Source organism: Zonotrichia albicollis, chromosome 5 (genome assembly GCF_047830755.1).
Source record: "Zonotrichia albicollis isolate bZonAlb1 chromosome 5, bZonAlb1.hap1, whole genome shotgun sequence".
Lineage (NCBI taxonomy): Eukaryota > Metazoa > Chordata > Aves > Passeriformes > Passerellidae > Zonotrichia > Zonotrichia albicollis.
The window spans coordinates 40098921-40111834 of NC_133823.1; the positions used below are offsets into that span (position 1 = coordinate 40098921).

At 35.8% G+C, this 12914-nt stretch overlaps 1 protein-coding gene across 16 annotated transcripts in view; it reads right to left on the minus strand.

Moving 5' to 3' along the window:
- Positions 1-915: 915 nt before the first annotated feature.
- PCM1 (pericentriolar material 1) overlaps positions 916-12914 on the minus strand; it is a 40728-nt gene continuing 28729 nt past the window's right edge. For 12 of the 16 annotated variants that reach the window (XM_026791457.2, XM_074541430.1, XM_026791466.2 and 9 more), the window contains 13 exons: positions 12495-12615; positions 12049-12186; positions 11677-11810; positions 10483-10617; positions 9755-9952; positions 7334-7393; positions 6012-6150; positions 5187-5332; positions 4231-4300; positions 3045-3295; positions 2768-2860; positions 2521-2644; positions 916-1243 (listed from right to left, as the gene is read on the minus strand). In XM_026791457.2, the coding sequence (XP_026647258.2) occupies positions 1218-1243; positions 2521-2644; positions 2768-2860; positions 3045-3295; positions 4231-4300; positions 5187-5332; positions 6012-6150; positions 7334-7393; positions 9755-9952; positions 10483-10617; positions 11677-11810; positions 12049-12186; positions 12495-12615 (1635 nt within the window). In that variant the 3' untranslated portion in view covers positions 916-1217. The remainder of the gene's footprint in view (positions 1244-2520; positions 2645-2767; positions 2861-3044; positions 3296-4230; positions 4301-5186; positions 5333-6011; positions 6151-7333; positions 7394-9754; positions 9953-10482; positions 10618-11676; positions 11811-12048; positions 12187-12494; positions 12616-12914) is intronic. The other 4 variants (XM_074541436.1, XM_074541434.1, XM_074541432.1 and 1 more) reach the window with 2 other exon arrangements.

Genomic DNA, 12914 nt, shown 5'->3' on the forward strand with positions numbered 1-12914 from the left:
ATAAAACCTAGAGACACTCCAAATAAACTAGAAAAAAATCACAGAAGAATTACAATCTCATTTTATTTAAACTTCGAGCATATTTAGGCTTCACCATTGCTATACTGTCTCCCACAGTATATAGCCATATTATCACACTAACCTCAAAAGCAACACAATCCTGAATTAAAGATAACCAGTGCTTTTTAACTACTTTCATAAAAGCCTTGTGTTTAAGGTAAACAGGATCTTTATAATGTAGCAGGTGTGCTGAGGAAGTTTCTTCTAGCTCAGTTTTATGACTTAAAGGTTATTAGCAACTGTGACCTGAAAAACTGAACAAAGTATTCCAATCTACTTTTCTGTAATTCTGCTTTACCTTGAGACTCCAGGAGGTGCTGATTTCAACTGCATTTTAAAACACTGACTTTGTAATGAAATTTAGGAAACTACAATTAAAGTCAAACACTTCAGAACAGATTCTCCAGACCTTCAATTGCAGCTATTTTAAGTTAACTATGAAAAGATATTAATATTTTCAGACAGGTTTAATCCTGTGAACATCAAAAGGATTCAGCAAATGCAGAAAAATACAGCTGGTTTCTGCAGTAAACTATAAACCTGGGATATTCAATTTCATTTCAGATAAATGTGCTGCTAGAAAGGAATTCCACAAGCCATGAACAGGAACTTTTTTGTTACAGACAAGCTATACTTTAGGCTATAAAGACAACACATAGGTATGTACTGTGCCTATACCTTGTATTTTGAGAAGCTGCAAGAAACTTGGAGAATTTCTTGTCCCAGGAAAATGAGCAGTGTTTCTTGCAAGAGAAGAGCAAACTGCTACATGCATGCCAACAAGTCAATTACCTTCCAGCAACAAACTCAGCATACCAGTTGGTAAGCCAAAGAAAATTTTTCAAAAGAGAAAACTTACAGACAAGTCCAAACTTTATTTAAAACTACCATTGTGAACAATTTTAAAATTACCAAACAAGTCACAATAAAAATAAAAAATTAAGACAGAAAAAGAACAGTGCAGCAAAACTGAATAGAAGTGGATTCAGTTCCAGCTGTTTAAACTGCCACAGGCAGAAGATCACATACCTATCCTAAGAGGCAGCGTGTTAAAAATTTTACATTTTTATACACTTCCAGAATTCTGGGAAATTAGTACTGATCTTTATGCATTTGTATACATAGAGTTTATTAATGCAGACATCTTCGGGTAATTCTTATGCAATTTGAGCTCCAAAAGTTTCTGTAAAATAAGAATAAAATCATTGTCTAATATCTACAAGGTATCAAACAGCTCATTACCACATTTCAAGTGCTATTTCATCCTCACAAGCATTTTGAGCCACAGCTTACTTGAACAGCTACAGCCATCCCAACCATGCAGAGCTTAAGAATGGCTTAGAGTTAGCTACAGCTTAGGTGTGGCATGGCATTCTTGGTCAGACTGCTCCCACAGCAGCCACCAAATGGGCACAACAGGCCTGTGCTGCCAGAGTTGTGACAAGCAGAAGGCTGAACAGGCAGTGACCAAAACAGAAGGAAAGATGCACCTTTTCTCACACTTGGCTCTGGAAAAAAACCTGTGCTACGACTGCATATGCATTATATGAAAAGCAGGTTCATCAGCTTATACTATTTGAGGAATTGGAAGGAAGCACATTAGCAGAAAACTGCTACTATTAGAATCCCCAGTTCATGCCCTTTATATATGCCATTACTGTACACTCCACTGGAGAATCACAAGTGTATCAATAAAACAGAAGTCTTGAATACTGTAATTCTGTGACAATATTATAGAAAAACCCCAATTTACTTCAAAATGTTGAAGTAAAACATCAGTCATTTGTATCCTTACACACTTAAGTGTAAGCAATTTATCCCATGAGAGTATGTGACTTGATTTCTGACCGAAAAAAGTTTTTAAAAAGCCCACAAAAACCATTTTCTCTCACTTGCATTATCAACGTATCTGCCTAAATAATATTTCATGAAAATGAAGCATTTTATTGCTATCATACACACTGGAACTTTTTTCTACCACATGGTATACTTCACATGAAAAAAACTTTATTTCTCCCCGAGGAGAAGTTTTACTCTTCTGAAAAGTCTCTTGAATGTTCACAAATGCACTGAGCAGTCTGTCAGGAACTTATACTGAGTGTTATTAAATCAGATAACAGCAATTATAATTTACAGTATTATTAAACCCAAGCTTGTGAAACAAGAAACAAAAATACCGCTCCATTTGAATAAGTTTCAAAACCATTATGCTGTGATATCCACTTTAAATATATTAACTTTTATGACTTTATCAGCCACAGAATCTAAAAATGTATATAGAAGGGAGATGGACAGCAAGATAAAATCCCTTCATATCAATACAACACTTTCAAATGCATGATAACAAAACCCAGTGTTTTTACTGCACTACTGTAACTGCTTACTTCAATCAGCAATATTTAAATTCTAGCACTCCTGAGTGTTTTTCCAATATGTGTACAGAATACAGAAAAAAATTACCAGGTTCTTTCAATGTTTGGGCATCTCCAACTAATTCTTGACCTTGAGCTCCACTTCCATCCAGTAATTCATCACACAAGCTCTTGGTTTGGGCCTCTGTTTCCATTTTCTTCATTATATCTGCCTTTATAATAGAAAAAGCAAATCTGAAAATTCTGGATAATTCTTGCTGCTGTCTGGGTAACACAGACATTTACAGTTACACATGCACTTCTAAACAACAGTTGCACAAATACTAGCAAAATACCTCTGAATACACAGCAAGTTTGAGGGGTAAGTCTTCAACTTTCACAAAGTCATCTTCATCAGATTTCTGACTTACATTTCCAGAACCAGGTTCCTGTTAATAAAAATTGTGGTATTTAGAAAGTGCTACCTTGTTTTCTTTTCACTCCAAAACTATTGAAGTATACTAAAATCAAATTTGCAAATGGGAACAAAACAAGACTGCAAACCAGAAATAACACTGAAATGAAAAAAGCTTATAATTTCTCTTGGATGGATCTTAACTGAAATATACACACATATTCATTCACTAGCACAGGTGACTCTGTATCAGGGCTGCCAGCCATGGAGCTTTCAGAACTTGCACCAGATTTGTTTTCTGCACATGTGGTATCTGGTGTTTGAGTTTCATTCACTGCCAAAGATGAGCTTGATCCTTCAGTTTTCACAGTGGCTGTTATAAAGGATTCTGGGGTGTTGGCTGTTAGAGCTGGTGTATTCTCCATGACACTGAGGTAATGATGCACAGCTGCAGCCATATCTTGTTCACCTAAAACCACAGAATTACATTTCAACTAGGAAGAGACAATAAAATATTCTGAATGTACAAAAATTATTATTCTTTTAGAAATTATAATCCAAAGCTACAAGTGAGCAATGGAAGTGAATTATAGTCTCTTAGACAACCCAAAGCTGATTGAAGTAAAACATCAGTTATTTGTACCCTTACACACTTAAGTATAAGCAATTTATCCCATGAGAGTATGTGACTTGATTTCTGACTGAAAAAAGTTTTTTTAAAACCCACAATAACCAACTTCCAGAACTAAGTGACCTACTAAAAAATATTCATTCTAGGTATGAGGAGATATAACACAGAACAGTAAATACCTTAATATTTTGCCACTCTAATACTGATTTTTAGACTACAAAAAAAGGCCAAGAACAAAACTAATGTTTGCAACAGAAAAGCACAGGGAAGGTGGTAATAACAATTACACTAGAAATAACATTCATTCAGCCCAGTAATGTTCCCTTCTTTTGATAGAAAGCATTTCTTTGCTCTAAATCAGTTACAACATTACTCATAGAAAAAAATTTAAAATAGACATTTCAATAACAAGTAAAATGGCAGTAGCAGAAAAAACAAGTACAAGACAAATCTAAACATCAAAACATTGTAACACATTAATTCTGATACAGCTGTGTGCCAAGAGCTGCAACAAGCAGCTAAAATTCTTGCTCATGTCAAGCATCAAAAACCACATCTACCTAAGTAAGATTATTCCATGTTTCCTCTTTAAAAGGTTTACTACTGTGTCAATATCAACACAGGTACATCCAGGCAACTGATACAGTTCCATGAAACAGACAGTCCAGTAAATTTGATCATCTTTCTCTTAGTTACATGCATCACAGAATTTTCCAAGACAAATCTCACCATATGCAAATTCATATGGAAGTATTACTGCGTACAGGGCTTACCTTTAGCAGGCTCTTGTTCTGATGATGAAATTTCACTACTTTTTGGCTTACTCAACTCTTGGTTAGAAGTCTATTGGGGAAGGTAAAAATGAGTTAGAACAAAATTCTACTGATTAGCTTCATAGCTTATTGGCTAATTTACTAACTAGAAACGCACTGTACACTTGCTCCATGAATTTATGTTTTCACTAGTTTGAAATAAAGATGGTGAGTCCTCCTTGCCAGCTGGTCAGTAACAGTTTACAAACCTACTAACAGTGATAGGCATGTTTTATCTGAGCATTTTCTTTTCTCTGCAGCAGTTCCCAGGAAAACTCTGGTTCCACTTAAAGGATCTACTGTTTTAAAGTAAAATGTTCCAGTCACATCTTTGCCTTATCTTGAGCAAACCAAAGTTTCAATAGATTGTCAGTCTTATTTAATATATAAAGAACTGACAATTCTCCATAACAAGGTCACATATATTAAAATTTTAAGAAAACTAATAGTGAAATGACAATCATACCCAATAACATTTCACCATTGTTCCAGAAATAATTATCACAAAAGGGATGAAACACAAACAAAAGACATGCTAGAATACAAGAGTGAATTACCCCCAATTAGAACTTGATCTCAGCAAACACAGAGAAAGAACCCCTTAAAGGTTAAAAATTATGTTTTTTTGAAAGTTTAACTTCTCACTTGCAGCTTAACATTTTTTCCTCTCTCATAGCAGATGTAAACACTAGTTTAGTCTCTGTCCATCCATCTACTTTAGCATCAGCTGTAATAAACTCAAGTGAGGAATGCATTTTGCATGTAGCACCTACTGGCATCATACAATTTCTCGTATTATTCTTTTATTTTCAATAGCACAAAAAAAGTGCAAGAAGAAAAATGAGGCACACAAATATATGTACTGAAAAGGTGTGCACTGGCACATGTTTGTTCTTCTTTTATAATTTTGTCTGTACCTGTTCATTTTCAGTTGTTTCACTGCTGGCTTGTAGTGATGTTTGCACATCAACAGGTCCTTCCTCAAAGTCTATTTCTTCATCTTCATTCTCATCTTCTCCACTGCCATAGTTAGTCAGAGCCTGGGTTTCTGCTTTTGATAAACCTAAAGGCAAATCAATGTAAAACCACCTTTGAATTGCCAAATCCTGTTGGGGAATTTAATGCAATGATATCCCTTACTTCAAAACATTCTTTAAGATTAAGATACAGTAACAACACAACTTGCAAAGATCTCTATGTTTCACATCAGCTATACTATGAATAAACACCCACGTCTGTGTGAGATGTCGAAGTTATAAACAAGTTGGTGCAAAGAATGTAAATGGTAAAGGAATCCAAGCCAGAAGTAGTTGATGTAAGACAAAAATCAGGACAACAAATAAATAAACAAACAAATGCAAGCTTTACTTTAAAGTAAAAGCATATTTTAAAAAGCCACATTGTTTAAATTAAAAACTGCATAAAATTTGCACAGCTTTCACATCATTCAGGTTAAAGTCTGAGAAACTTGGAGTTCAACTAAGACAGGATATATAACCTAATGAATCCACTTCTAATATATTTTTACAAATCTACTGATTATGAAAAAAATTACTTCCTCTAATTGGAATATTTAACCCTTGACATAACACTAGGAAATACAGTACTGCAAAACTTTCACTGACAAAGGACTGACTATAAAATCTGTGAGAGAAGGTGTTACTTAGCACTACTTCATGCAAATCCTGTGGTCAAAACTACAATGGAAGCACTGAGTAATCAACTATATAGAAGTTCCTTACTTATTGCCACTGGACCACTTTCACTTTCCTCATCTTCCTCTTGATCAGATGCATCAGATCTAGTATTTTCAGGCACTCTGTTACCAGCACCCGCTTCTGAGTCCGGCACTTGATTAGCAGTTTCAGTCTCATCCTTGTCCTAGGAAAACATGGAATACTGTACAATTTCATGTTTATGTAAAGACTACACTAAGGTTTCTGCATAAAGGAGCTGTTTCTCAGAAGTTAAAAAGTATCTACTAAAAATCTAAGCAGTTTAAATAGTCCTTACAGCCCTGAAATGAATACAGCAGAATAATACTCATTAACAGAGCATCAGAACATGGCCCTATTCAGACACAGCTTTCAAGGACCTTGTAACTATTGAGTTTGTCATTATCTGCCAAGGTTGACACTGATCAGCATGCTACGTTAAAAAACCCTTTCAGTTAGATTTGTCATTATCAAGAAGACAGACACACCTGCAGCAACTTCCCTGCTCCTCCTCAATGAGGAATAAAAATATTCCTAACTGCAGCTTCTCATTTCTTTAGCAATATCTCCTCAGCTGAATAATTTGCTAAATATGCTGAATGAGAAAATTCTGCATTCCTGTATGAACCTCAAAGTAAAGCCCTGAGTTTGGCTCCAAATCTTGAAAGGACTTTTCTACACTACAGCAAGTGTAACAAGTGATGTACAACTAACTACCTGCTTTAACTTCCAAAGCAGTGTGGCAGAAGCTCTAAGCCCTAGAAGAAAGCACTGGCTCCACTCCCACACATGCCTACTCCTGTACCTATATCCATTTAGGATAGCAATCAACATTCTGCTTGGTATATATACTTGTACCATTCCCTTGACTGGAGAAAGCTGAACATTCCAGCTGACCATTTGAAACTTCATACACAACACATCTCCCCAGTGATATCAGTGATTTTCAAAAGAAACATGAAAAGAAAAGGGACAAAATCTGAGCACTAACATTTCATACTCAGAGCACAGCAAGGCTGGGACTCTGAGAACTTAAATACCACAGGTCCCAATTCAGAACATCTACCTTCTCCTGAAAATGGAAAGTACATTAACTTATTCCATACCATTAACAAAGAAAATGGTAACTGCTATAAGTAGTTAAACTGTCCTTAGAAACGCAAATTACAATTTACTTTGTACCTTTGATAAAATAAATGACTGAAAATAACAGAAAGAGATTAATAAATTTCTAAAGACTGGAAAATGGGCTGCTTACAGATACTTGATTCCTATGACAGACAACAGTAAGACTGAGTGACCTATGAAATTATCTGAGGAATAAAGACAGTTGAAAGGCATACACGTACTTTGTCCTCATCGACATCTTCAACAGAAGAACAAACATCCACCTGGAGACCTTTTTTTGCCTAGAAGAAACACAAACTGTCTTCAATTCTAAACTGAAATAACTTGGAAATACTGAATCAAAACTATGGCTTCATGAAAGCCAGGCTGAAATGCTAATCTCACTAAGAATTGCTATCTTAAAACAGCAGGAAGCCACAGGGACTTTTGTACACACAGACGTCTTCAAAATTTCAGAGTTGCAAGCATTAAAAAAATCTGTGCTAACCCTTCTTATGTAAACAATTATGTTTATATTGGGCTAATCCTACAGTCTGTGGTTGAATCATATCTAGCACATAGAATTAGATACATCATGGCAGGGGGGTTTGAAACTAGATGATCTTTAAGGTCCTTTTTAACTCAAACTACTTCATGATTCTAACTCTGATCAAGACAAAGAGCTGTGTGATCAGCAGTTACTTTGCTGGACTCAAGAGAGTCAGGAAATCGAGCAAGACCAAATATGTCTGCATCAGGATTCCAGAGTTGAGGGCTGTAAAGACCACACAGAGAGAATTGCACAGGGCTGTACAAAGTAACCAGGACATATCACTTCTGGCTCTCTCTGGCTTTGTTGAATCTGAGCCTCCGCCACAGCAATGAGGCAAACATTGACTTTAACCCTAATTTTGACTTCCAGGAGAGAAGAAATACTGAATCTAAGCTGGCTCCATGCTTTCTCACAGCAGGTACAAACTAACTCTTTATGTAACAAAGATACATAAAGAGTTAGTTTATACCTGTTATGAGATTGAGTTTATACCTGCTCTGAGCTGCCAATGGACAACTTCAGATAAAACAGGAAGTCATGTCTAAATCTTTCTGGATTCAGTGTTCCTTTGGCCTCTTTACAAGGCACTCCACAATCTCCCTCATACCAGCCATACTATTGAAATATCTGAATTTATTATCTTGAAGTATAGCTGGCGGGACACCTAAAAATACTTGTAGGACTTTGTAACAGGTTCAAAAAAAAAATATTTTGCTGGCATTTAAAAATTAATTAAGGGTATGTTTTGGTATTTGTGTTTCTAGAAGAAAGCTGAAATGACACTGAAATCATAAATACGTGAACATGATCTGGTTTATTGTTTGCTTTGTAAACAGATCACGCAACTTAAAAAAAAACGCACCTATGCTCCCAATAAAAGCAATACTAAATAATGTAAATGGTGTGAAACCTAGCCAAAGCTTGCTTTTTAGAGCAAGAATATGTCCTATAGTCTCAAATATTTCTGAAAATATTATATATATTTTACATACCAAATCCAGAAAGTAATTCTTTCTGCATATGCCAACAAACCAGCTACATGACAACTTCAGAGGATTTACTCTTATTTTTTTAAAGATGATGCAAGGAAACCAGCAGGCAAACTAAAGAGATAATGAACTGGGACCTCCAATACGTCAAAATACTTAGCTGGGTGTAGTAGGGCCATGCGAAACCAATACACTGGGATAGAGTTAAACTTCTTCACAGTAGATAGCCTGAGGCCGTGTTCTTGGTTTGTGTTGAACACAGGGTTGACAGCGCAGGGATATTTTCATTGCTCCCAAACAGCATGCCACAGAGTCAAGACCTCCTCTGCTCCTTACCCAACCCCAAAAGCAAGAGGTCAGAGTGCACAGCACTTGGAAGAGGACACAGGCAAGGAAGATGACCCTCACTAACCCAAGGGATGTCCCACACCACACACCATCATGCTCAGCATATAAAGCTGGGTGAAGAGGTGGGGGTGGGGGGGGGGAGATCCCAAGTGATGGTGCTTGACTTCCCATGTCACCATTACATGGATGGAGACCTGCTCTCCTCGGGGTGGCTGAACACCTGCCTGCCTCTGGGAAGTGGTGAATGAATTCCTTGTTTCGCTCTGCTTGCATGTGCAGCTTTTGCTTTACAACTTCAAGTGTCTTTATCTCAGCCCACGAGTGTTCTCTGTTTTACCCTTCTGCTTGTCTCCCCATCCCTCAGACGGGACTGAATGGCTGTGAGAGGCTCAGCTGCCTGCTGGAGTTAAACTACTCAATGGCCCCAGGTGTTAAAAACTATTTTAATACTTATTAATTCCTTCATATGTTCACACAAAACCATCAAGACATTTCCTCTGAATTATAAACAAAGTCTATCCAATTAGACATCTGTAACAGATAGTCATCTGTAACACAGGATTTGCCCTTACTGAGGAAAACCAGTTCACACTCCTACACAAGCAATACTGGGATTACACAGCAACTTGTAAAATAAATAAATAAACATATATATATAATAATGCATATAAGGCAAATAATGCAAAAAATAAGGCAATCAAACTAGTTTAGAAAATGCATATATTTAGCAATCTCACAAAAGCTACATTTTTCAAAAATAAAGTAAAACAAACCTCTTTAGCATAAGACTGAATTACTTCAGTGGTTTCTATTTTTCGTTTACATCTCTGCTTTACAGAAATACTGTTGTTGTCCAAGTCTTGCATCAGTTTAAAAAAGGCTAATTCGTTGAATAACACTTCAGAGATCTCCACAAGAAGATCCTCCCCACAATCTTTTAATTTTCTACCAGCAAATTTTGCCAGTGAATCCTGTGAAGAGAAATAATTCTTCAGTTTCTGAAATAGGCTTTCAAGCTTTAAAGACTAAGCAGTTTTCATATTTCTAATAACTTGGAATTAGTTATGTATATATAAGCTCATATTTTTAAAGAAAGTTTTAGTGCCCTAAATAGATTTTACATGGAATCTCTAGTCACATAACACAGAACTTAATAAGCTCATGATTTAAACTCCATGCTTGTAGAAAAAAAAAAAAAGAATGAAAAAGTGCAAACTACAGATTTTCAGGAATTTACACAAGATGCCCATGAAAAGCATCACCAGAGCTCTCTTTGAAGACAGGCACAGGCTAGAGATACATCTCTCACTACCTGGCTCTGACAGAAAAGATGTTCTATGTGCATAAATAATTTGTTTAGGAACAAAGGTAATACTTCATCACTGTATCTAAGGTGAGGGAGAATGGCAGCTGCACTATTCAAGGTGTAAAATACAACTTCAGAGAAGTCTGCTCATTGGCCAACTTGAGTACTGCAAAATAGAAGTGAAAAACTACTAACCTGAAGTATACTGCCAAGCTGCTTATGAAAGAACTTCACAAATTCTTTACTTTCATCATTTTGTTGCGTAAGAGTTAAGACCATACGTCTTACTGATGTCAGTAACTGAGAAGAGCATACTTCATCCATGTGTTCCTACACAAGTACCACAGAATGAGCTTTGTTACCACTTCAAAGGAAAAACCAGCCATCAACTCAAGTACAGCAATTAATTTATAAAAAAAACCACTTGTCCACTGAAGGAACAGCACACCACAAAAATTCCCAGTCAATCTCACAAACATCATACTTCATAAATGACTGCTTGGTCACAACACCAAGAGATTTATCTCAGTTTTCCAGTACATGAGTACTTGGCATCTTATAACGTTTGGCCAAACTAAGGAGCTTCATATATTGTGCCTGTGTACACAAGTGTACTGAAGTGCATATTAAGACATCTACTCTTATATGCAGCCCTAAAATTGCAAAAAAAAGAACAAGGCTTCAGGCACTCTGACTCTGACATGCCAACAATATAGTTTTTAAACTTAATATCACCAAATACCTCATTAGACAAACCTAAGCTTATACACTGTGCATTCTATAAAAGAGAACAGGGAGATACCTTAAGCAACTCCATCTTCTCTGCTCTCCAACCTTGCAAAGAAGAACTGGGACTAGTTCTCCTTCTTTAAAGAAGAACATTTCTTCTTTGTAGTCACAACAGTTAAAAAGTTCTCAACAACTTTAAAGATATTTGTAAACAGGAGAAAATAATGCTAAAAAAATCAACTACTCAGAGATATTCTTCAAAAATATCCTATTACTGTACATGTAGCATTTTTAATTAGTGATCTCAGTTCTGTCTGCTAAAAGGCAACAAATATTTCAGCAGTACATTCTCAAACATTTCTATATTTAATTTTTTCAGCTCTAGAGCAAGCAACCTCTATTCTTTGTGATGTCACGTCCACCTGCCCTATAAAATCTAGAAACTTCACCATTTATTTCTCCTATTAATAACTACACAGAATCTTTCTGTGGAATATCTAATTCTTACTTCATCTTCAGCAGAGCGTACAACTGAACACATATTTATTGGCAGCTGTTTCTAAGAGGCAAGTTTTAGATTTTAGATAATGCTCTTCTGTGCAATTATACAAGTGCTTTTCTTACTCTTCTAACTCATGCCATATTATAAAGACCCCTTACCTTCAGAAAAGGAATGACCTCTTTCATAATTGCTTTAATCTGCCGGTCAAGCTGCTGAGTATCTATGCGAGGACATGGAACTGCAGAAACATCACCTGACTGTGGCACAGACTGACTTTCACCGGTTCCTGGACCTTGTTTTAATAAAAAGAAGGAAAAAAAGGCAGTACATTTAATACATTCAACATTACTATTAAAGAAATATCACTTTCAAAAATTTATTTTAAAAAATATATCTTATTTCCTTAAGTATGCAAGTATCTTTTCAAACTTTGCTAAGTTTACAATATAAATAAAGAGGAAAGCAATTTAGCTTGATAGTTACTATAATTATTTTCTAAAACTAAGCAAAATATTCATATATGTGCATACCTTCTAATTTAGCAGCAGAAGCACCCTGAAAATTACTAGAGCAGCCCTCAGAGTCAAGGGTACTTTCAGCTTCAACTTTCATACGTTCATATTCCCTCATCCAAGACAAAGCTTTATCTAAGTGAATCACTGTGTTGCCTATATTTAGAATAAAAACGCTTTTTAATCTAAATGAAAAATTTTCAATTGATAGACAAATAAACAATTATCAAAATGACTTTAAGGCCCCAAATTTTGAAATTCACATATAACTAGTTGAAATATTTTATTACACACTTTGATGAACTGTGTTTCACAATTAGCTAATTTAATTATGTTTTTTATTACAAAACATGTAATTACACACTAAAAATCAAATAACAGTGTACTAAAGTGCAGACAATTGCAGGTATTTAGGGAGGGAGGGAGGGAGTAACACTTAAAACACTAAGTCACATCATTCTCACCAAGGTCATCAGTGGCAAAGGGTTCAAAATTTGAAGAAGTAGACATTGTACTGCCATTGTCTGCACCAGGTTGTTCACAATCTTGACATGCTTCTGTAGAAAAGTTCTTGCCAAAAGTTTCCTAAAAAATACCAGACAACTGAATACAAAGAAAGAACACACCATACTTTCACAGATGTGTGAACAAGCCTGCAATTCTTTTCAGTGACTTGTTGTGGTATCAGGGTTTGTCATAAGACTGCCTAACTGGAGAACAACCCTACTTTCAGGTTATAAATGCATCAGGTTAATCTACCATGCTTACTTCAAATACTTCAAGTGCAAAACACGTAAGAAACTGTACAGAGGTGTAATTGACTTCTTAAATACAAGCAAAAAATTTTGGAGAATCGTGTGATCGGTACTTGTCCTGACCTTACT